This window comes from Embiotoca jacksoni, unplaced genomic scaffold, assembly GCF_022577435.1.
Source record: "Embiotoca jacksoni isolate LCO1_2020_lvr unplaced genomic scaffold, fEmbJac1.0.p SCAF_16, whole genome shotgun sequence".
Lineage (NCBI taxonomy): Eukaryota > Metazoa > Chordata > Actinopteri > Embiotocidae > Embiotoca > Embiotoca jacksoni.
Genome location: NW_027185296.1, coordinates 1,365,175 through 1,390,361, shown reverse-complemented (window position 1 = coordinate 1,390,361; position 25,187 = coordinate 1,365,175). Strand labels below are relative to the sequence as shown.

Here is a 25,187-nt window from a genome sequence, read left to right as displayed (position 1 = left end):
CCTTCCTCTGTTCTGGCTGGCTGGCTGACTGATGTTTTTCTCTCAGCTCAGTGAGTTCCAAGGACAGCGCTCATTACGGCTGCTTACCGGGGAGTCTCTCTTAAATTCGCAGCTGAAAATGACCTTCGGCTCTCCTCTGTTGCCGTGCAGCAGTGAGAGATTTGTTACAGCCACTTGAAAGCGGCACTCCAAACAATCACTGACATTATGTCCCGAGCCATGAAATGCTTGGCTCTGAGTACCAGCATGCATCTGTGCCGTACGAGTAGAGTGTCCATGAAGCATACAAAAACATACCCGAGCTTCTCCCTTGCAGAATGTTCTCATAATAAGCAGTGAAGAGGCGTGAAAGCAAACTATTTATATTCCAGATTTGTGCTGTTTCCTGTAACACAACTTCGAGATGAGCCGATAAATTAGAAGGCATGAAAAGACTGCTCATCATAACCTTGTTCTTGGGTCGATATCAGGCTCATCTGGCAGGCGTGGCGAATCGATGTGGGTCTCTGGCATTATCCTGCATTATCGCTTAATGACGCTGCCAAAGTTCAAGAAGATTATGAAAAGCAACAAGGGGTTTAGCATCATCTTAGGCCTGACAGTCTCTTACTCAACCTCCTCTTTGCCTCTTCCAGAATTACTGTCTGTTTACGTCTCGCGCATCAACATAAAAGGCCGCAGGCAAAAACACACATGCACATGCACACCAAGCTGCTCATCCAAATTCCCCCCAAAAAAAGATTAATGCGCATCTTAACCCTGTTTATCTTCCTTGTCTTTATTTCAGCCAGGTTGTTGAATTGCTTCACCCATGAATCTACATATACGCCCGTCTTACTGACAGCACGCTGCAGATGGCAGAGCGTCAGCTCACTAACAACTTCTTTTACAGTGTGTGTGCGTGTGTGTGTATGTGTGTGTGTGTGTGCGCGTGTGTGTGCATGTGTGTGTGTGCGAGTGCATACGTGTGTGTGCGTGTTTGTGTTTGTGTGCATGAGTCAGAGCCGAGGAGCAAAGCCAGAAAAAGCATGAGTCTGAGCCAGGTCTTTCATTCACCGTCAGCTGCACATTCTGCTCTGCCAGCTGTGTGTACACTGTGCAGCGTTTCGGTATATGACCCCATCTGATGATATGAGGGTCTGGCTTTATTAAGCTAGTTTTAGCACATCTCTCATCTGGGGTGGGAAGTAAATAAGTGCAGCTACTCCACAGTCCTGTAGTTAGATATATTTATCTGACAGCTATTAGTTTGCAGATTAACACTGAACCAAAGTATGATGATTTCATCTATCACCCGCTTTGTCCTGAACAGGGTCACTGGAGCCCACCCCAGCTGTCTAGTTGTGAAGGCAGAGTCCACCCTGGAAAAGTTACAGTTTATCGCATCACATTGTGTCGCGTTGCATCACATTGTCAGAATATATGCAATGAAAAAGACGATATCTCAGGTTCTGCTGCATTTCTTTTTTGTAAAACCATCTTAAATGAGTGCAATGCTTAGTCGGGGGGGGGATTGGGATAGGATTTGTTTTCAGATTTCTGCTGCTCACAACTTCAGTCTTATGTGTCATTATCGTCTAGAAACCCTGTTCGCTTTTAGGTTTGCTCTGCCATTTTGAATAGCAGGCAAATTATTGACCAGTTCAAATGGCTAAATGTGATGACGTTTAAGTATTTCTAACAGTAGTGGCGGTGGTTGCCTGTCGTCACATAACACATGGTGTATGGTGGTCAATGCTTCAAATAGTTTCAAAATGAATCCGAGGTGCACACCCATTCGGAGGCGCGTGGTCAGACCTGGAGTCTGTTAATCCTAGGCTAGCTCTGGACTGGTCCAGGCTACCAACACTAGATTTTCAGGGCATAGATAAAGCAAGTGGACGTGCACTGCAACAGGCCTAATGATCTTATGAAATATTAAATCAGAAACATGTGATGATTTACTGCTAAAGTGTGACTGTGTCCACATTACAACATAAAAATAACCGGTTTTTTTAGGTCACAGATTTGGGCTCTTAACGCGGGCCCCCCTCCGAGAAATCACTTTGAGCTGCTTAAAAGATGAAAGAGCGCACGTGCCATCAAGTGAAATGTAGGTGTTGTTTGTGACCGAGGTGAGATAAGGCTCTGCAGTTTGTGTACTTCTGGATTCATTCAATTCCTTCTCTCACCCCAGCAGGACCACAATGGCTCACTGACCAGCCAATTTCTGCATGCCAGTGGAGGGCCAAATACAAAGTCTTCCTGCATTCCCCAGCATTCAGCATTCCAGAGACTTTTTTTTTTTTTGCCTCCCCCCTCCTTTCCCTCTTATCTTTCTGCCTTCATTTTATTCCCCCAAACCTCTTTCTCCCACCTATATCTCTCTTCCACACTTCTTATTCTCTCACTTTCCCTGCTGCCTTTCACTCTGCCCTTCCTTCTGACTTTGTGTTTCTGCTGAGGCTGTCTCCTTTCCTTCATTTCTTACTAACAGACATTAAAACACACACCACACATCCATCCACACAAACACACACATACACACAGACTCGTTCAAACTGTTTTATAAACCTCCTGCTATTCTCTTTCAACCGAAACCCAGTATTGTTGAAATAACCCAGCGAGTAAACCAGTGTGACACCCGCTCTTGATGTGAGTGTGACAGCTTGCTAACAGCCAATGGAAAGTTGGAGGCTGGACTGTTGTAAAAATAAAACACACTTTTCTTTAGATGACAGAGTAATCTCTCCCATTCATTAGTGCACTTCATTAGATGTTTAACACTTTCAATTAACTCAACACTGCTGCCTGTTTGATATGCCCCTCATTCAGAGGGAAACCTCACACAATTTAGCCAATTACCCATCCCCACAAACCAACTGCTCTCAATGCACAGTATGTATCACCAGCGGCATGATCCAGCCGAATTACACACAGAATGCATGAGACATTAAGGGAGCTCGTTTAGGGAGATGAGGGTAATTTCTGCAGCTATTTCCCGTGGGCTGATGTTGTATGGATATGGAGTGTGTTTGTGCATTTAATCATAACGTGGCTAAGGTCTGAGATAAAATATAACTTAATTCCTGTGGGGATACTCTCCAGGAGTTGCATTGCTCTCATCTTAGCCTGCAATGTACACATCAACAAATGAAGTATGTGCTTTAAGGTTTGTAGAAAAAGATACAAAATGGCTTCACCAGTTTTCAGATCTTAAAGAAGACATTGAGTGTAAGATTAGAAGTTTCTGTTTTTTATGTAGTTACTTGCATAATTTATTGTCAATAAAAACCAAGACAACAGCTGAACATTTTTTGAAAACACAAGTGCCAATAAAAGAGGGATTTAGCTGGAACATGCTCGCACTATCTCTATTCTCTGTTTTTTAAAGCCTAGAAAAATGTTACCATCATAAATTAGGTGGCAATTTGAAGTAATTGCATTGCAAATTGAAAGCATTTTAGCTACATAAGCAAGTAGCTACATGTCAGATGAGCCAGTTAGATTAATTGTGACATAATAGTGACAGTAAATATTTAGTTATATTTTTAGACTGGATTGTATGGATTCTAAAGGGTGGTATTTTGATTAGCATTAAAATACCCGTCATTGTGTCAATGAAACAGTCCACAACATGATGCTGATATAGGTGGGAAAAAGGGAGGACAGGTGACACAAGTGATGAGCCTGATTACTGAGTGATATAATTAACCAATAGGATGACGTGTGCGTGCTATACAACATTATATAAGCAGCCTCTGCTCCATCAGTTTTGTTTTCACCTGTTGAAGGCTTAAGATAGCACTGGGTGTTGATTCTTGTCTGAGTAAAAAAAAAAAAAAAAAGTTAACATAGAAAGTGTGAAAGCTGTGAGCAGTCCTGCTCTCCTAGTTAGGTCAGTTGGAAAACCACCTGCAGCGGGACAAATCTGGGTTGAGGTGCTTCATTATTTTTAATGGCCACCTTACCAAATTAGTGCTTTCTCTTTATTCACCCAAGTTTTTGACGTTTATGGGTCAAAGTGTAAAGCTGTCTGCTGAAATTTAGAAAAAACTATTTGAGTCAGGTGTTATTTTGCTCATTGAACACAATATCTGAGCCAGTAAACATTGGGCATATTGTAATGTTGGACTTGGCAGATCAAGGATTAGTTCCCTGCCAACAAAAACATATTTGACCAAAAAAATTTCACAGAATGAAGGACCATTCACACCCATGTAGGTGTCTTCATTAACCACTGGTAAGGTTGGGTGGAGCTATGATACAGGGGATAAACCTTTTTAAAGACAGATATTCTGAGGTGAAGTGAATGATGGCTCTGTTCCAGTAAATGTCCTCATAAGCCATGACAGTGTCAAGTCAAAATGTCTGAAAAGACAAACCTCTGATATTTGGAATCACCTGGATCCTTGGCTGTGTCTTAAAGCATACTCTGATGCTATTTACCCTCTACTATTTTATTTTACAACTGTCAGTGATGATGCAAAGGACAATGCTGGGAATAACGGGGTCACTATAAACGCCTGTTTGACACAGATCTGTTGACATGTTGGTTGTGATAGCATAGGTGGAACTAATGATATTAACTGTGGCTTCACTTCTTGGTCGCGTTGTTCTACTTGCCTGTTCGCTGTATTGTAGCCAACAGGTTGCTCAAAAAAAAAGAAGAGCCATCATTAATGGTATTTGTTGCACCTGGGATAAACATGCAAAAATACCTGGTGCTAAAAAAGGTCTATAGAAATGCTGCAGGTGTACTTCATCCGAGGTGAAGGAACACTCCCCAGGGAATCAGAGATGTCAATCAGTGCAGAGAAAAGGTCTAATGAAGCTTAAATGCAAACATCTGTGAGGTGTTCCCACTGCACCTGTTGATCCAAAAGGGTCAAAGTTCAAGGTGCATTTTTATGATGAAGTAGTATATCCGAATTATATACATTCTACTTTGTGTGCCCAGGTGATAATACACAGGAGCCAGAATAAACTAGAACTGATGTAGACAAAGATGTGAGCTTTATTGCATTATAAAAAAAAATAAAATGTATCTCCAGTTGACTGGATAATCCAGCTAAACACAGGGAATAATGAAGGGGTTGAAATAACTATATTTAATACAAAAATCAAATAAACCATAAATTAACAACCAAAGAAATAAAGAATGTGGGTCCAAATGGCACTGTTAGGGAGGCTGGTGGCAAATGAGATGTACAACAAAAACACCACTGCAAACAAATTAATTGGAGCTAAACCAAACGATTTAACAGCACTACAAAATGCCAAAACTTAAAGAAACTCAAACAAGACATGCATAAAGACTGCCACCATGTTGTTCTCCCTGGCAGCCCAACCACAGCCACACTGGAAAGAAATGAAACAGAAAAAACAGCCTGAACAATTTTGTATTAAAACAAACTAAAACCTAACAAATGGTGGAAAAAAGAACAGTGTATGGCTTCTCAGAAGTATCTGTTAAAAGAGCTAAGGAAACAAACAAACAAATTAATATACAAAAGAAACTTTACAACCACATTTTACAAACTATCTGCAGAGTGGCAACAAAAGCAAATACCTTCCAGGCCTGAAACAAAGCCCTTCCCCTCAGTTGGAAACATGCAGCTGCCTGGAGACTATTTATAAATAAAGGCCAAGTTAATATGTTAAAAAGAACAATTGATGAACACATCTTTTATTTTGTCTTAAGAGCTAAAAGACACAGTTCATCTTTATATTTGTTCACTACTAAAACCATGTTTTTCAACAAATCTTTTAAAACAAAGGGAGCCTACCAAAATCACCACCAAACAAAGGTGGGCCTCAGCTTGAGCTCAGGTGTGCAGGAAAGAGGCCCAGGTGAGCTTCCTGCCTCCCTTTATAGTATATTTGTTTCCTGTGTTTCTCTTTTGTCACTTGACTACTCCCTTCTGCTTCTATCTCAGTCCTGTTTGCTGGCCCTGACCTCTGTCACAGGCTGAAAAATGAGAGCCAGCGCCATTCCATCCCTCTGTATTCATTGTGTGGCAGTTCTAAGGTCACCTAATTTAATTTCATGCTCATGAGAAAGGGCGACGATAAGGCCTGATGAAGTGAAGACAGCGCTGTCATCTTCTGAGCAAACTAGTTTGAAGGGCTCAGCTGCTTTTTTGCCTCTGTTGTAGAACCGTCCTTCTACCTGTCTCTTCTTTCTGTCTTTACATCAAATGGTAATGAATAAAGTGATTGCGATGGAGATTTAATCAAGCTGTAATGTTCCTGTCTCATTAGGACTTTCAACTGTTTGGCATGCTGAGATCAGCAGCTGTTGGATGTGTTGGTTTCTTTGAGGGCTGAGTATATTCCAATCTGTGGCTACTATTACTGCTATTATTCTTGTTAACAAAAGCATACTGCATACATTTCTACTTCCCAAAGAGCTGGCAGTCAAAATCTAAAGCACTGCCTGCTGTTTCTAATGAAATGCTATGTGACCCTGCAGAGGGAATTTTAAATGGTTGCCGTCACAATCCTGAGCACATATCTCAATTACTTTGGCACTGAAATGCATTATATTGGTATTCTACCATAAATTATACATGTCATAGAGCATCAAGTCATACGTTGCTTATTAATTTAGTGGCCGTGACACTAATTTCACACAGTAGCTCAAACTAATGGGGCTGGGGAGAATATTTAGCAAATCATTAAAATCATCAGATTTCATCGAGGTCATTTCAGATCTTTTTTTCTTTTTCATACAAAATGTATAAAACAACAGAAAGCTATCAATATGCAGCACACAGATTCGATTTTTTTTTTTTTTTTTTTTTTTTTTTTTTCTCGTAGTGTTTATTTCATGGTGCTGGACTTGCGTTGAACTTGACTTAATTATGTGCGGCCGGTTGCTATGACGATGACATAGTTTGTTCTGCTGCGTAACACCAACACCCACCCCCCTGGAGCTGTTTTCACTGCTCAGCAGTCTCTCCCGCTGGCACTCGAACATGTGAGCCAGAAAGAAGCACATATACTCCAGAACAAACCATTCATGACCAGCCAATCATCAACTGTGACACCTGCTCACATAACTGATTTAATACTACAACGTATTAGCCACAATTATTAATGCAAAAATTAAAATTTCATGGGACACGCAAGGTATCCTAAGTCCCAGTCTATAAAATAACAATGTAGACTGTTTTTTAAAGACAAAGAAAGTATGATGAACCTCAGGGAGGTATTGGCCACACAAAAATGTAGACTACATGGATAACTACATTCATGGTTACAAGATGACTTTGGTGATCCTTCCCATTTGGCTCTGTCTCAAATTGCCTACTTACTGTACTTACACTTACTATTTTGAGTGCTATCGGAGCGCATCGGAAAGAAGTTCTGCCACTTTTTTCTTCGAGTGAGGAAATATAATGTTCACAGTTGAAATTCATTAACATTTTTAAGTGCTTGAAGATCCAGTCATCTCTAAAGTGTATGTCACTCTAGAAAGTTAATAAAAACAAATGAAATGGTCAAAGTTGTCGTATTTACATTTTAGGTGTATATTTAATTCACGGCATCAATTTGAAGCATGGTTTTCACCCACCACTGTCTGCCCTGTTCAAGTTACTGCAATCTGTGTTAATAAAAACACTTCCTGTATTTGTTTCAAATTAAGAGCCCTCTGGCATTTCAATAAACAGAAGACTTCATTTCTTAACAAGGCTTTTATTGTGAAACACTTGCAGGAATGTGTTGTAACTGAAATTGAACAATGACACTTGAGATGATTCCAGTTATTATTCCAGTGCAACCATTAAACACTCACGATCCCTTGTTGACTTCATTAAAGTGACTTTATTATTATTATATTATATTTATTTATATATATTTATATTATTGACTAGTGTATGTAAATCTGCCTTCAAAGTAGTTGCACAACCTAAGAAATGAGCTGCTAGCATCGCTGTAGACCCTTGCTTCAGTCTGTAGCTGCTACATGGGGCTCTTTTAATTTGTCACACAAATTAAGACACATCTCTTTACATACAAAAACAAAAACAAAGTGCACCAAAACACATGTTCAAATTTCAAGAATTTTATTTTCTTCAAGAACATCCATCCATCCAGTAACATACTCTGTAATAAAGGTCGCTGCATGTAACACAGCTCAGAAGTATAGTATGTGAGGTAAACAGCAATTATTTTAGCTTTGTATTGTTGCTAATTCAGCCCCAGCAACTACTCTCAGCCAAACGACACATGCTTGCTTAAGTTTAATCTAAGACGCTACCATAAAATAAAGCTCTATGTGTTTAAAGTGCAATTATTTCAGCGCTAGTGCAATATTTACTACTTGGCCTGTTCAGCTCTGATGATGCGATTGCCAGGTCTTAGTTAATGATAGAAATGACACACGCTGTGCCAGAGGGCTGCTAACCAAGCATGGCACCCAGATACAGGCAGTTACACTTGGTACAATCAAAATTTACAGGGCATCTTGGATCTTTTTCCATACAGTCAGGCAGATCATCCCATCTCACTCCGTAATGAATATTTTCACCCTGGCACAGGGATTCTGGCTCAGACTGGGGCTCAGAGCTCTGGAGTCAGGGGGGGCCAAAAGATTATTCACACACACATGTAAACAAGACTATTCATGGCAGACTTTGTCATCTGATGTGTGCCTGAGTGATGATCAAGCTGCTGTTTAATCGTACAGTTTTCCGGGGACAGATGTGCTAACATACTCACTCCTTAAGATGATTGACTGGCTGCCGACGAAAGGGAAATCACCCTAATAAAGATGTCACCCCTAATTTTACACAGCCTCGCTTCTTCTCTCTGGCAAATCTGCAAATAAATACATCTTGTCTGTGAGTGTTTTACTTTAAAAAGCAATGAATGGAGTCTGGCTGCTAGGCGACAGATGCAGTCAAATCTAAAATTGCATCCGCCTCCTGCTCTCAGTCTTTCCACTTTATATCACCATTGTGGCATTCATGGGGATGCTGTTGCCATTCTTCCTCCTTGTCAAACTATCTGTAGGGCTTTTTGTCTTTCCAGTACCACCTGCTGTTTCATCCTTGTTCTTGCGGAAGCAGTAGACCCCGTAGAGGCGGAACTTTTTATCAGGGAAGCCAAGGTGTCGGACTCCTGGCTGGGATCCTCCACACCGAGATCGGGGGTTGACTATCGGGTAGCGAATGCTGCCATCCTCCAGCCAGCCGGCTTCACAACGGTCCAGAAGCTGAAACTTCCATGCTGCATACAGCTGACCCACTTTGGCCACCGACGAACCGTCTCGAATGCATGCCTTCATTGCCTCAACATAGTTCACCTTCTTAAAGCGTTTGAGGAAGTACACTTTGCCTGCGGGGATAGAGCGAAAGGAGGGGAAACAGTGTTTGTACTAAGAACGTGAAAAGGTGAAGGAAAACAGAGCATTGTTCAGGAGGGCAAAAGGGAAGTGAGTGAGAGAGGGAAGCCCGAGAGACAAGCTGAGCCCCGAGGGTGGATATTTTCAGTTTTCCTGGCCTCTGTGCCTGACTGTGTTCAGAATATCAAATCAATCCAACAACTGCCTCGGCAGCTGCTCAAAATCGAAAGGCAATAGTGTGTGAGAGGACAGAACTCTGACTCAAAATTACTCTCAAAACGTTTCCATTTCTTGCTCTCATGTCACCTCTTGGGAGACTCTTGGTATGACGATATCAAAGAAACTGGTATTCTGATTTGTTAAATTGTTTGGCAAGAGCTGAAACATGGCAGTTTCTCCAAAGAAAGAAAGAAACAATAAAGAAGCTAAGCGAGAGTAAAGAGTTGCTGGTCTCTCCCAACAACTGCTTATGAAAATCATGTCAGCAACCTAAGTTTTGCACTTGGCTCAGCTATTGATTTTATGCTTGTTTATGTGACTGGTGGCTATTAGAGAAGCAGAATACTGTCTCATATTTCCCCAGGGGACTTTCAGTAAATACCTTCCAGCTGGACTGAGACACAGTATTGGTCACGACCACTGCTGAAACCTTTCCTGCCCACAACAGACTGTCCACAGTAATTAACACACAGGGGAAGCCATGAGCAATAATTGAAGGTTTCTGTCAGACTACTTTTTTATCGCTGAGGAGAGGAACTGGTTCTTTTTCCCAGTTTAGGGTATCTCAAAACAGTTTGTGATTCAAATGCAGAGCACTGTCATTTATCAAAGTAATATAGATTTCATTTTTGGAATGCATGACAGGATTTAAATTCTCCTTCAAAGAAGTCTGGAACAAAAACCTTTTTACACATCAATATGAACGAATACAATATAATATGTCGTTTAGTGAGCTCTAGAGGTGTGAGTAAATTGATTTTACAGCCCAATTTCACCAAAAAACAACAATTTGTTAACCGACTTAAACAATTTAACGGAGTTAACGACTAGTGTTTACGTAGGCAACCTCTAGTGGCCGCATTATTAAGAAGTCATGCGCAAAGTATAAAGCGTAACAAAGTCCGTGTATGGAAGACGTTGCGGGTGGTGGGATGGATCAAACACAGGACTTTGACCCAGGAGACCGCTGTTTGTGTCCCACATGAAATCAGTGATGACCTATTTTATCCTAAGGTAACTTATGTAACATATTTAACTTACGTGACGAACAAAACATAACTCACATAACAAACAAACTTATTTTGACCCAAACCATGATCTTATCTTAAACCTATCCAAGCAGTTTTGGTGCCTTTACCTCAACAAAGTGCAACTTTTTCACAATGTTAACCATGTCTTATAATTATTACCATGACAACGAAGGTCCGATGGGCATACGCCTGTTGCTGGTGATGTATGTAGTTTGGGGAAATTAGCAATTGTGTTGTTTAGGTATCAGGATGTGTTGGTGCTATAGAGGGTGTGAAAATAGTCACATATGTTGTTTTGTAAATCTTTTTTGGGGGGGAGAGTGAAATGGACCTATTTTGGAACATGTTTAGATTTTTACAGCATATAGTTTATCACCAGACAATTACAAATTTAGCTTGCAGAAATGACAGTGTTATGAATCATCTCATCTAAATCCCCGCTAGACTACAAGTAAAAATAGCAAACTACTCTCTGATTTTTTAATATTTACTATAAAAACTTTGATTAATGGCATGCTTCTACAATGATTGAGTGATGATTGAGTCAAACCTTTAATCACACCTTTTTCTTGTCACACAGACTATGTCACGTTTCGACTGCCCCGAGATGATACATTATTATTATGCAGTAAAAACTAATCGAGCCTCCTACTTTCCCAAGTTTGTCTGGGCTTATGAACCTGAAGGTGGTGTGTGAAGACTCTCTGCGGGAATGTGATGTTAATCAAAGAGCTGGAAGATGAAAGGCGACGCATTGCACCCAGAGGACACTGTGGCCCTAGCAGGGCTAAATCAACATAGCCTGATTTAAATCCAATGGCCTTAGGCCTGCGAGATCACGGGCAGTGATCAGAGACACGGGCCTCATTTCCCCGCTGTCCAACGCTCATGATACATCCTCTTTCCATACAGTGGCACAACAAACTCACTCTGCTGGTGTTTTATTTTCTTCCAATCATGAGCTACCGATGCTGAATACCAGGTTGGATGTTTGTGTTTAGTTTTATGGTCACGTAGTGGAACTACAAAGTATTACTGATCGTCAGATACACACGTGCACACATCTGCAGCCTACGTATCTCTCTGTTTCTCACCGTTGAGCTTGGAAGTGAAGCAGAAAGCATCATAGCGCTCATCCTCCTTATGCCTGTAGCCATAGTTACGAACCCCCGCTGGGGTGTCCTTTCGGCCGCACTGGTCTCTGGGATGAGAGATAGGATACTGGACTGAGCCGTCCTCCAGCCATCCAGCATTACACCAGTCTAGTCCTTCCAGCCAGGCCTGTGGAAGATGATAATGTAGGTTAGTGGGTCATACCTAAAGACTGAAGACATTAATAAGAGGAGAAAAGGTTTAGTTTATATCCTCTACCATAACTCCATTACTCTTGACTTTACAGCTTTTTACATGATCTGCAGTAAAGTTTCTGGTCTCCATATTATTTTTTATTTCAGACTTACTGCTGCTCTGAAAAGTTTACGAGTGCGTTAAGTGAATGTGTTGTAACATCTAAAAGATTGGCCCATAAAAGGATGTACTGTTGAAGGTATCCAGAGCTGAGTTAGTGATCTATGATGTCTATCTTATTTGTTTTTAATCTGCATTGAACATGAGAGACTGTACATGCCTGAAAGTGAATGTGTGAACTCACCTTGTGCAGCTGAGAATGAGAGGCCAGGATGGCGTCCTGCTCTTTGCAGGCATCCTCAGCCTGGTGGTAGTTGAGCTTATAGCGCCCCTCACGGGGATAGTACGGAAAAACCACTCCTACAGGTGACAGAAACATATTAACAACTGTTGACTATGAGTCCTCAATTTCCCATAAATGTATACAGTATAATAGCTGATTGAGTATTGAGAAGTATTGAATAAATCTCTTCCTCTTCCTGACCTTCTAAGTCAAGGTTGACAAATCCTGTATCATCTTCCATGTCATCGGTGACCTCACACTCATAGCGTCCATAGTCCTCCAGTGTGACATTTTGGATGATCACTGAGGCGTCACCTGGTCCCGCCTGCTCCAGAAACACACGGCCTCGGTATGATCCAAACACACGCTGCTGCCTGGAGAGATTTTACAGTCACTGTTGTCCCTTTAAACAGTTGCTCCAAGCCAAATATTTAAAAGAAAATACATGAAAGGTAAACTTATACTTGGTACACCTTATATGAAATTGGTGTGTTCTTAATTCTGTCTGAGTGGATTCATGAAAATACTTACCAAATGGAAACATGATTTCAGAATATGTGGAAGGCAATACAATATATAGCAGGGAAATAACATATTGTTGGTTTTGGACTCACAACTGAGAAACGGATTGAAATGGTAGTTTAAGATTGATTTGATTGATTGATTGATAGATAGATAGATAGATAGATAGATAGATAGATAGATAGATAGATAGATAGATAGATAGACAGACAGACAGACAGACAGACAGACAGACAGACAGACAGACAGATAGACAGATAGATAGATAGATAGATAGATAGATAGATAGATAGATAGATAGATAGATTGAGAAATGAAGCAGCAGAATTTACCTTCCAAGTGCCACAAAGACGTCCTCAAACTGCAGAGCATCTGTCACTTTGGTCCATTTAATCCGAATGCGAGCAGGATCGGTGTTCTCGGGCTCATGATGGAATCTGCAGGGCAGAGTGATGGAGCCACCGCGATGGGTCACCACTTTACCAGGAGCTGTCTGCACAATCACTGCTCCGCTGTCGTCCTCTGAGTGAAGCAAGAGGACTTTCAACATTTAACCGCTAAAGATTTTCATGAATCTTCCTTCCTATACTTTCTTTATATATGTAAATGTGTTCATTATATTTATATTTATACATATTTATATGTGTAAATATATTGATGTTTAGAACTTGTATGCTTGTTATTGACACAGCACTGGTATCTTGGCAGGAAGTCTGTTATGAATTGGTTAAATGAAAAGTATATAACACTTGAAGAAGTAAATCCAAGTGGATGCCTAAGAAATTCTCTATTACCATAGAAATATGTGCAGTCAAGTCCTTGCAATGCAGTTTGAAATTATCCTTTGACACTGCCTGTACTTGTAACTAATCGTAACATTCAACCTTTGATTTTCTTTGTGAGGCACATCACAGTGAGACGCCTGCAAAACTGAATCAGCATCAGCTAATAAAGCGTGTGCTGTTTACTTGTGCTTTTACATTAGTGTCAGCATGTCGACAGCAGCAAACATTTTTCCCTTTAAAGGGTCCAGTATGCAACGTAGTCACATCTCTGCCAACATCTATCATCAGATTACCCACTCCAAAATTTTAACCTCAACCTCTGCAGACAGCGATTCACCCAAGACTAATAGTAACCACAGCCCTCTTTCAGGGGGGTCAAATGGACAAAAAAACAGACCTACTTTGCATGTTTGGCAGACACACTATGTTTGTGTGTGTGTGTCTAGGCAACTAAAGAGTATGCACACAACAAGTGTGGCATAAACATTTGAAATGTTTAATGAGCAGCTGCAAGAGGTTTTCTGTTATGTTGTGACCAGATAAAGGCACCTACAATTATCCATGCCAGCTAGCAATTAGTCCCATTATTGCTTACTGCTCTCTGGAAAGTTGTTTATCACCATTAGCCATGAAAATATCAAGTGGTGTTTAATCAAAACTTGAAGTACAATATTGCACCGAGGTTTGCGCTGGAACATAAAGTTAAGACACACAACACCATGTTGGCATTTCATCATGCTAACCCTGTCGACACATGCTTTCGTCATATTCTGCCGTAGCGTACTCTGTCGCTGTAAAACTGTGGATAAATTGTGGATTAATGATGGCTAAAATAAAGATAATGCGTCACAACCTGCATTGAAATGACTCGTTTCACTATCAAAATTCTATCAATTCTGTCCGATAACATTTGGAAAGTCGAGAAGAGCTGCATGATTGAACTATTTTATCTCATCCAAGTTAGCATAAAGCTAAACAGGAAGTTAGCTGGCTTGGCTGGCAGAAGCCATTATGCATTTGACTGCTCAGAGCGGGAATGTCTCACCAGACACCAAATTTAAAAACTCTATATACTGTATATATATATATTATTGCTGATGATAGACTTAATCAACACTATGTGAACTCATTTTGAAAGGGCTCAAATGTAACAGACTTTCATTTATATGTAAAAGTTGCACATTATAGCTTTAAGGTTTACAGACATCCCTGTCTGTAAAACGGAATTGAATAAATGGCAGCGTTTATAGACGAGATCTCTTAATGTCTTAATCATCCTGCTGATACTTTAGATTTAATTTAATCAACTACATGAAAGCTAGTCTTTGCTCTATGCTTTTCATATATTTCAGCAAATATTGTACTTTTGTTTCAGTACCAAATAGCTACAGTTAGTTTCTTACTCTGCGAAGCATCTGCAAATTTGTCAAAACATTTGAAGAGCTTAAATATATAAATACATAACAAATATAATGTCACTGTTAAATAACCTAACCCTGTACAGATCAAAGACTCATATGTTGGGACAATATGTAGCGGGCAGGAAGAGGATTTTCATTTAAGAGTCTCTTTTAGCCTCTCCACAGCAGATAATATGGACAGCCAAGTCTCCTGCAGTAAACAGTCTATTCCCTCATGTGATCTTTTTTTATAGCAAGTAAAATGTTTACGACAATCCTCCGGTGAATATTGTTTAATGCGGTATTTATAAATCTGATCATGTAAAAGAGCTTCATATGTGAAGATTCTCAATGTTCTATCAAGATATAATAGTCAAGGTATTTTTAATGAAATGACAAGGACCCTGAAATACTACATAAAATACTGTGATTAGGTATTCCAAATTGTGGAGTATAGTATATATTCATGTGACTATAGAACACACTAAGTCTGGAGGCTTTGTCTCTCGAGGAGCTCTCTGCATTATGAAGCCCAAGACAAGTTTTAACAAGTGTATTTTTCTTAGTTTCTTAGTTGAAACAATATAAGTCAAAGGTGGCCCTGAAGGGGTTATTGAAACTGTTCAGCCTTTCAACAATCTTCCTATGATGGTAACTGCCTCTGCTGAAAGTCTACATATCTTAGGCCTGGGACACACTGACTGCGTGGCGTGTGCGTTAACTAGATGTTGGTTTTTTTTAGCATATTCCAGCTCAGCTCAGCGAAATGAAGACCTCATCACTTTGCAGATGTGCAGCTGTTAAGACACAAGTAATAAAATGTCCTTACCGAGCACGTGCACCACTTTTCTCCCTCCCTTCTCGATGTCAGCAGGCAGGCAAGACACTGAGAGGGCGGAGGTTAGGATGAACACCACGAAGGACATTTTCCCAAAGATCAGAAGCCTGAACTGCTTTGAAAACTGCAGGACAGGACAGAACACAGAGAAATAGGAACATCACATTCTGACCTAAAGTAGGGGAACTTGAAAAATAGCACAGTAATATTCCAGGGAAGAGCAGGACCATAGCAAGGACAACAGCTTGACACCTCCAGTGTCCTGCTATTCACCACAAGGAGAAACAAGTTATGAATAACGTAATGGTAATCACAACTTTGGTATACAAATTCTGGTGGATATCACTGTATGATATCATATGTATGATATCATAAGATATCATAATGTATGACTACATTATGATGTACTGTACATTAGCTACAAACTATAGCCATACATATAATATATCTCGTGTAACGCAGGCAAAATCTAAATGTCTGCTGCATTTCGACTGTCAGTCATCCTAAAACTCCACCAGAACTCCAGCAAACCAAAGCTGGGAAGTAAAGCTCGTCAGCAAGCATAGAATTGGGTAGCAGATAAGTGATTATTTCAGCTTTCTCAGGAAAATAAGGTTGGCTGACATGACTGTTTTTGGTTTGAGAAAGAGCCAGGCTTTAAAATAACTAGGCAGTCTGCTACATATACAAGCTTTAACCTGTTAGCTCACAGTCACAGCATGAAAACAAGAGATAGTCCTCTGAACTTAAGGCTTGTTTGGCACTTTTTTTATCTGTATTGCCCAGTGTTTAGAGAAAGAACTGTTTTTGGAAAGTTTGGGGGGAAACAGGCTTGGATCAGTAGAGCCCAATTAGTGAACCAAGGACTGTAGCAGACATGAACGATGACAAAATCATCACAATTACATAAGAAAAACAAGAAACTAGGGGTCTGTTGTGCTTATTGAACATATTAGACAGACTGTTATCAACCGTGTCTTCTGGCAGGGACCAATGAAGGATTATTTTTGCAGGAAAACACAGTTCCTCTTGGATGTTACTGCTGCTGATTCTGGTACAATGCTCATTATACAGCCCAGTATCACGCCAAAGTGTGCAATACACCCATCAGGCCACTAGCGCATACCCTGTCAATGTCACAGTTTGCCTTCCCTAGGTATGAAAAGTACACGCCAAGCAGCAACCAGCAGTGACGTCCCCCACTTGTTTGTGAACGGCTGTTCTGCAGTTTAAGGCACTTTAGAATTGGCCGCATTTTTCAGACCCAGAGGCTCTGTCAACTTTTATATACAGTCTACGGTACACACATGTATGACCACAGTTGAAGAAGAAGGCATTGTGACAAAGGTCACGTGACTAAGTACAAAGAGTGATAAACTCCTCATAGGGAGGAGGGGGAACAAACAAAGGACTTACACTAGGACACCTTTTGTTCGAGTCTGAGGAAGCAAAAGTCAACATGAGTTTCTTTCAAGTAGCGTGAGTAATTTACTGACATCTATTTAACTTTCAAAAGATCTGCTAGGCTACGTAATGTTACTCGTGAAAAATTACTTGTTTTTAACCCACGCATGACCTTTTACCAACTAACCAAGCAGTTTTAGTGTCTCAACCTTTCTAAACTGTGAGCATGTTAAAGCCAAACCTAAACCTAACCACATGGTTTTGGTGCCAAAACCACAGGCAACTTACTTTTTACACATTGGTGAGGCAAAACATAACACTGACAAGGTGGAATGACAGGTTACATGTTTTCATCATGGGTGAGTGGGTAATAGACGCACCGACCTTTACATTAGTAGATGTATTTTAAATGCAGCATGTGACACCCGTGATACTGCATCATATCTAATCCATGATTGGTTGCAGGAGACAGTGCAAAAGAAGTGCTAGTGTGTGCACTGCTACAGATCTGCATTGTCACCTGTGAATAATCACCTCCAATGAAACAGCACTGCTGCAGTACATAAAGTCTGAACATGAATCCAGGCCCCAGTGAAGCAGTTACTAAAACAGCTATTTTACATGCACATTGCACACCATAAACAGCCCTGCTGCATGATTTCTCTCAAGGTGAGTCCAATGATCATCCCCGCAGTTCTCATGCAGCACAGGGAGCTGCAGAGCAGAGCCCTGCTATCCCAGCACAGAAGTGATTTGGACTTACCATGGCTATCACAACAGGAATAATGCCTGGATGAAGCAGATGTGCCGCTGTGAAACGTTTAACTCCTCAGCTAGGCTGAACGTTGTTCTGCAGCAGCACTCACCTCTCTCCCCCCCCCTCCCCCCCCCTCTCCCTCTGTTTCGAGTCCCATCTCTGTTCTCTCACACTGCAGGGGAACCTCGGCTGTTTGTGGGTCCCGCAGTCCTCCGATGACGCAGCGCATATTTGTGTGTGGATAACTTAATGTCTTCTCTGTGAATTATTGAAGCCCATTAGAGTGTCCCTTACTGGTTCCAGTGTCAGTTTGATTCAGTGAAACATTACTAACTCTCAGGAAAAACAATGTTGATATTAAAAAATAATCAAAATAAAGGAAGCCACTGATATTGAAACTGTAAATTAAGATTGCTCGTTTTATTTAAGACAAATCAACCAAACAACTTTACTGCTGAAAAAGAGTGAAGCAATAAAACTTACAGCTCAATTTTTTTTTTGTTACAATAATAGCACCATCACTTTAACTTCATGCCTCCTCTCTCCCATAGCTTTTTGCTTTTTGTTTGTTGTTCCTCCATACAAGTTTCCCTCGCTCGCATGCTTCTGTGCTTTCTTTTGCACATACTCTTGGCCATGAAGCTGAATTTCTCTGATCTGTGATGGCTGGCCCCGCCGACAGTTTATTGTCCTGGATCGCCATGCTGTTCTTTTCTCTCTCTGATCTCTCTTCACCCCCAGTCAAGGCAAATGGCTGCCCACCTCTGAGTGTGGGTCTGTGGGAGGTTTTGTCCTGTTAAAATGCAGTTTTGAAAATAATTTTAGTTTAATTTGATTAATTAACATTCATTGATAATACCAGAGGTATTACTTTTACCACAACAATTCATTATTACATATGACCAATGTGGATCCATTTATAATATAGACATTAATAAAATATGATTACGATGCAAATAATCAGGATATTTAATGGGTTCATTAGCATCTTTAGGTTTGTAAATAAATACGAGACTCAGTAAAAGTGAGCTTGTGCTGAAAATCCCATATTTATGTACCAGCCTCTCCAATTACTGTACACAGTTACAAGATAACCGATCTCATGAAAGCAAACCTTTTACTTGTGAAGTCCATGCATTAAGTTTTGTTGGTGTAAACTGCAGAGAGGCAGGTCATGAGTTTCTGCAGACCTGCTTGCTTTTTGCCCTTCATCCACTCAACAATGCATTAAAGAGGTTAAGAGCAGCGTCAGCAATGTGTCGAACGTTTCTCTTAGACTCCACATGTGTTCGCGGCACAAACGCTACAGGAGTCTTCCCTGGGCATGACGGTGAGATGATTGCCGCCAACAATGAGAAGAGACAGGACGCTCAGCATGAGGCAGCTGTAATGTAAAATTTTAACAGAAATGAAACAGCTGTGATGGCTACATGATGCTGCTGAGATTCAAGTTGACTAGCCGTGTCGTCTAGAGCAATGATCAGCACCTGTAAACCATGTAGCTATTTGAGTTACTGCAGTCCTGTGTGGCATCACTGGAAGAGCAGTTCCCAGAGTGTGAGACATGTGCCCAGGCTCTGCGTGGACTATCACAGCCCTGTTAGCATGTAAAGCAGCAACAGAGGGGAAAAGAAGTACAGAGGCACTAAAGTGATGGTTTTTTTTCAGTGAGAAATTCAAGGTTGACAACATTATACCATTGCCATCTTAATTTCAGACCTGAGCCAACAACTGTCTGCTTCCAAAAGCACTAACAGGCAATTTGGTGTTATTTAACGTGGTCTTTAATAATCTATTGGTTACAATCAAATGAACAAAATATTCTGTATTCTATATCTACAGGATTAGTTTCTCCAGTTTATCCTCCCACATTAGACTCCAGGCAACTTTTCCCAATAAGACACTGTGAAGATGTCTGTTACCTAGGAGGGAGGTAATTTTCTCAAATGAAATGCATAAAAATGAACAGAAAATAAATCTGGGCCAGAAATGTCTACCAGCAGCGATTCAGTGAGGTGGAATTTAAAGGATTTCAAAGGCACATTTTTTGAAGTAACATCAAGGAAAAAACATTCTAGTAAAGATAACGATTTACTTTTTTGTTGTGTGCATTGGTGCATTGGAAGTGCAGGGATGATTACATGGGCCAAACATCAATGAATGCAGGTTCAAGTTAAAGCACATATATTGACTGATGCCTGTTAATGTTGCAGATTAGCGTAACATTGCAACATGCATGTGTAAAACATAAAAGGACTGCAGAGATCTTGAGTCGTGCTGCCACACAGAGCTGATTGGTCCATGCACCCACTTGAACCATCCACCTGGTTTCTTCAGTAGAAGAGCAACCTTCGTTCAGGTTAACCAAACTAGTGCTGATCACTAGCTTATTTGATTTAATAATTGAATAACTGTATGCTAATTGCCATTGTGAGATTTTTGTCATCATAAGCCAGGCTTTAATGGATACTTTATTGAAGCTGTGTTTTGCATTCATGAAATCAGAAACCATGAACTGATTTTATAAAGTGCCATCTCACTGCTAAATCCTTTAATGTGAATTGTTTAGTTGTATTTTTCACAGCCACAGCTCCACAACTCTCCAGGGCCACCTGCACAGCCGAGCAGACATCTGCAGCAGAGATCCCCTGTGACTCCCATCATGGGATTACAGAGCTGTTTGAAGCGGCCACATTCGATTTAAAGCCTCTGTCACACACAGAGTGCACTGGTAGCATGTGCGAGCAGGAGCGATGCCGGCACTTCAGCACGAGAAAGCTGCTGAGGGAGAGTGAATTAAATGAGTCTGCCTCTCTCCCTATCTGTTGGCCTATTGCTCAGCAAAGTACGAGGGATAATTACTTATGTGTGGGCTACTGTTATTGATGGAGCAGGAATGGAGAGAAGGGTTACACTGCTGTTTTAAAAAAAGCTTCATCTAACCACATAAATAACCCTTTTATCTCTGTCAAGAAAAAACTATGTGTTGATAGGACTGAGCTGCAACCAAAGCATCATATTACTGAAAAGGTTTGGGAGATCGATTCAGTATTTGTCAATTACATCACAGAGTGGCAATCCATTTTTTTTTACATTATTTTATCAGTCTTTTGCCTTTCACACTAAAAAGCCCTTGTCATCACAGTGGTCTTTCATCGCATTAAATATGTTAGAAACCTCCTTCATTCAGCTCGGTGGCCATTGAAGTGTGTTTGTTTATGCGAACAAAAACATCATAAGTCTTTCATTTGATGTCTTTGTAAAAGACAATGATGAGAGCGTCAGTCGACCATTTACTGGGCCACCCACACAGAGCGAGCACACAGCAACATCAGAAAAGAAGCGGATCAAGGAATGTGAGCAGAGAAAAGGATGAAATGCTGGAAATGTTGGGCCCCCAGGATCAGACAGAATGTAGGATGGAAATAGCACGTCTTGTTTTCCTACTTAAACTGAGAAAGAAAAGCTTTCTTAAAAAGTTCACCAGAGTTGGTGAGCGACAAGAGCAGCTGTTGAAGTATACACCAGCTTCTGCAGCACATCCTGGCCACTCAGCTCCTAAGTCATGATCTGTTCGTGGCTCCGGTAGTGTTGGGTCAGAAATAGTGAGCATATTGTGGAGTAACATGCCCTCCTTCTCCCTACTCAAACACCCACAATGTCTATTTCACATGTGTGGCTTGACATGCGGACATTTCCAAATATCCTGGTTATATAACGTACTGCAAAACGTCTATAGCACAGGCCTTTTATACTCATTTAAATCATGTTTGCAGCAAACCACAATGTAGCCTGTTTTAACGGCTTTGTAACTCCCAACAGGTGTTTTCACTTCTGGCTGATTAGCCCTCTGCTTAGGCTGATTAAAGCCCCATTTGGACTGGATTTACAGTATTTCTCCAGGGGAGGAGGGAGTGATTTTAACATTACCTGCACTGTGGTGAGTGATTTTAATCCCATCCACTGTGCGTATGTGGACCATTTTTCACCACTACCCAAGTTATAATTACAGTTGCAATTACCTTCTGTTTTTCTGGCCCTCCTGTAATTTAAATCCCCTCTGGAGCGACTTCATTCTATTTCAAAGAGGATCCGATTTTTTTTTCTGCATGAGGGTCTGCTTGTCCATATTTTTGTGCCTCCGCGCTGGCAACAGCCGGAACCGAAGGCATTGTCTGTCCTGTTCTTATGAACACAATATCTCAAGAACGCTTAAAGGGAATTTTGTTAAACTTGGCACAAACGTTCACTTGGTCCCAAGGATAATTAGATTTCAGTGGTCAGAGGTCAAAGGTCACTGTCACTTCACAAATCACATTTGATACGATTGTCACATAAATATCTAGAAAGACAATTCATATCCAAAAGGCTAAAGATCAACTTCACTTTGACATCAAAATATTCTTTTCTGTCCATTATTAAACACCATTACTCAGGAACAGAAGGGGAGATTGTGAACATATTTCACATTGGTGACACATATCGAGGTGTCGACCTTGAAACTATACTGATTGTAAAACCCGTCTGTGCTGTCAAGTTGAAGATGTGTGTGAAGTGTCTACATTTTAGAATTTGTAGCTTCTTTGCAGCAACATCCATATTTGAAGCACTGTCTACTCTCAATCAGCTTTATTGGCCGAGCATGTGAACATATAACAATTCCTTCAAAGTCTGCACTTCATACAGTATATTATATTGATTCTGAACAGATGTGGATGTAAATTGTAACTATACTGCTTGGCAGAGGGATACATTTGTGAGGCCTTAACTCTAGTTTTTTAATCAGCTCACTATGAAATCTGACTTTGTGTTAAAAGTGTTTTTGCTCGTGTGATATGTGAAAACATGCTTATGTACCAATATATACAGTATGTCTATTTGGGACCTTTGTGTACTGGCATTCTCTTCAAAACCCAGTTTTTTTTGGCCTATATCTGTTTATAATTTAGCAAGCTAGCGCCATTAAAAGTATACTGATTAAGGCATCAGGCAATCCCATATGGATGTGCAGTCGAGAATCACTGGATTACTTTGATGCTTAAAAAAAATTGTGATGATACTCTTTTTTATTTGATGTAAAAGCTGGTTGACAGACCTTTGTTCACGAGAGACCTCGGAGGTTATGATATGCTTAGGAAGTGTAGGTCATACTGAATGATTTCAATATCTGTTTCATGTCTGTGTGAAGATTGTGCTGAGTTATGACTCCATAAAGGAGTAACATTTTTGACTCAATTTCACCCCTTTGACTCCCTGGTGCCCCACTGGAGAGTCGTTTGGGTTTCTCTTGAAGCGTTGTCCTGCTGGATGTCTATGTCTATTACAAAATTTATCCTGTAATTTCCTGGTGGTTAAAATGTCGCCTGGAACGATGAGTTAAACCAGCGAGGAGCACAGTGAAAATTTGATTCCCCCACCTTCCCTTGCGAAGTTAATCTTGTCCAAATGGGGCTTCTGATGGAGCTGTGCTGGGAATTACATGGCGGTAGCAAAGTCCCCCCCTAAAAAAGTACTTTTACAGGAGAGTAGAGAGAAGTCAATCATCGTGATTTGGGTTTATATAAAAACTAATCAGAGAACAAACAAATTAATATGATTGAAAAGTAGATGCTGTCAAAGCCAATATGTTATTACTGGTTTATAAGAAAAGATCAAGCCCACTCTTCCAACTAGCAGCAGTTAAAACAAGCTGCTTGGCTGCTGTAAGTGTAGCCCAGGAAGCAACACTATTGTTGGCAGATTGTAGTCTAGTATCTTTTAATGAAATATCAACTGGCTTGTTTACTGTTAAAATAACTAGAGAACTACATATTTTATAGACAGTATATTCTGCTGTTAAGCTGTAATTTTGGGCAGACTTACAGCTTTTTCATAATGCTGAACTGTCTACTGCCTTGTTTTATTATCCACTGGGTTGTTCTGAAGTTGTTTAGTGCATATATTATAAAGATTCATGTCTAATTTCTCAATTAAACTTATGCAGAGCTCACAAACTTCAGCCAAGAAATTTGCTGTGTGACTTTCTGTGAGGTTGAACATGCAGAGGCATCGCAACTACTGTACTTGGCTGTGGGACTTTTCTTTTACCTTCATGCCCCACGTGATCAGCCGCTGTCACATAGCAAACTCGAAACATGTTCATTAGTTTTGATACGACATCAGAGGTGTAGAAACAGAAAGCGTGAGGGGGACGGCTAAGCATGTATTTACATTTAACATGGTGTGAGTGTCAGGGTGTTATTTTTTTAATATTTATGAACAAACAGTTTTACTTCCGAGGCAAACTGAAGTCTCTGATTTGCACATGGAGCAGAGTAGTTGTAATATCATAGTATGACAGAACATGTCGTTGGTTTTACAGACTGCAAACACTATGTCTACCTGTTAGCTTTTACTCTTGTTGTTTGTCTTTTGCTCTGTGTGCACTTCTTTACTGAGCTGTGCACAATGTGAGCCAGAGATATTTTGACTGTTTTCCTTTGGGAAGGTCCCACCTCATCACCTCAATATATAAAACCTGAGCAGGAGGCTGCTCCAGCCATCAATATGCTATTTACTTGAGTCCTTGAGGCAAAAGGTAATGGAAAGGTTCAATAACCCTGTGTGCTTTAATGCTCATTCACCTCCTCATTTCTCATTCAGTGTCTGGAATGAGTAGTGAGAAAATTCAATAAATATGAAACATGACTAGGAGTCTGCAGCTTTGTTAGAAGCTCTGAAAGCAGATGATGTAAGCTAAATGCTAATATCACAAGGGTAATGCTATCCTGCCATCTTAGTTTAGCCTGTTAGCATGGTAACATTTTCTAATTAGCACAAGCTCAGCTAAGGTTGATGGGAATGCCAATAATTTGAGCAGCTATTTGGTCATAAATCAAAGTGTGAGTTCAAGTTGGCACTAGAGGTCACCAGAGTTATTTTGAAGGGATAATGTCTGTACTAAATTCTTAGCAATTGATTCAGTATAGCTGTCGAGACATTTCATTTAAAACTGCAAATATCAGCTTTATTGTTGCCCAAGAGGAAAAGTAGCCAACTTTTTAGTGTGCAAATTCATTGACATGATTTTGAGATATTTCACAGAAAAAGTGAGAACTTTTGCCTGATGTTGGCACTGGGTGAAAAATGACAGCAGGATTCATCCTCTATTCAAATTTGAAGGAAATCCATCCAGTTGCTGTCAAGACATTTCACTATCTATCAGCCTCAC

The 25,187-nt window shown here is 40.4% G+C and overlaps 1 protein-coding gene across 1 annotated transcript; it reads right to left on the bottom strand.

Annotated features, from left to right (window-relative positions):
* Window positions 1-8,034: 8,034 nt before the first annotated feature.
* On the bottom strand, window positions 8,035-18,085 carry hapln4 (hyaluronan and proteoglycan link protein 4). Its single transcript, XM_069150134.1, has 7 exons — window positions 17,984-18,085; window positions 15,808-15,940; window positions 13,126-13,315; window positions 12,473-12,645; window positions 12,233-12,348; window positions 11,676-11,862; window positions 8,035-9,324 (listed from the first exon to the last, which is right to left on the bottom strand). Exons 1-7 carry the CDS (start codon window positions 17,984-17,986, stop codon window positions 8,933-8,935), a joined length of 1,194 nt encoding a protein of 397 aa, XP_069006235.1. The 5' UTR covers window positions 17,987-18,085; the 3' UTR covers window positions 8,035-8,932.
* Window positions 18,086-25,187: the final 7,102 nt, after the last annotated feature.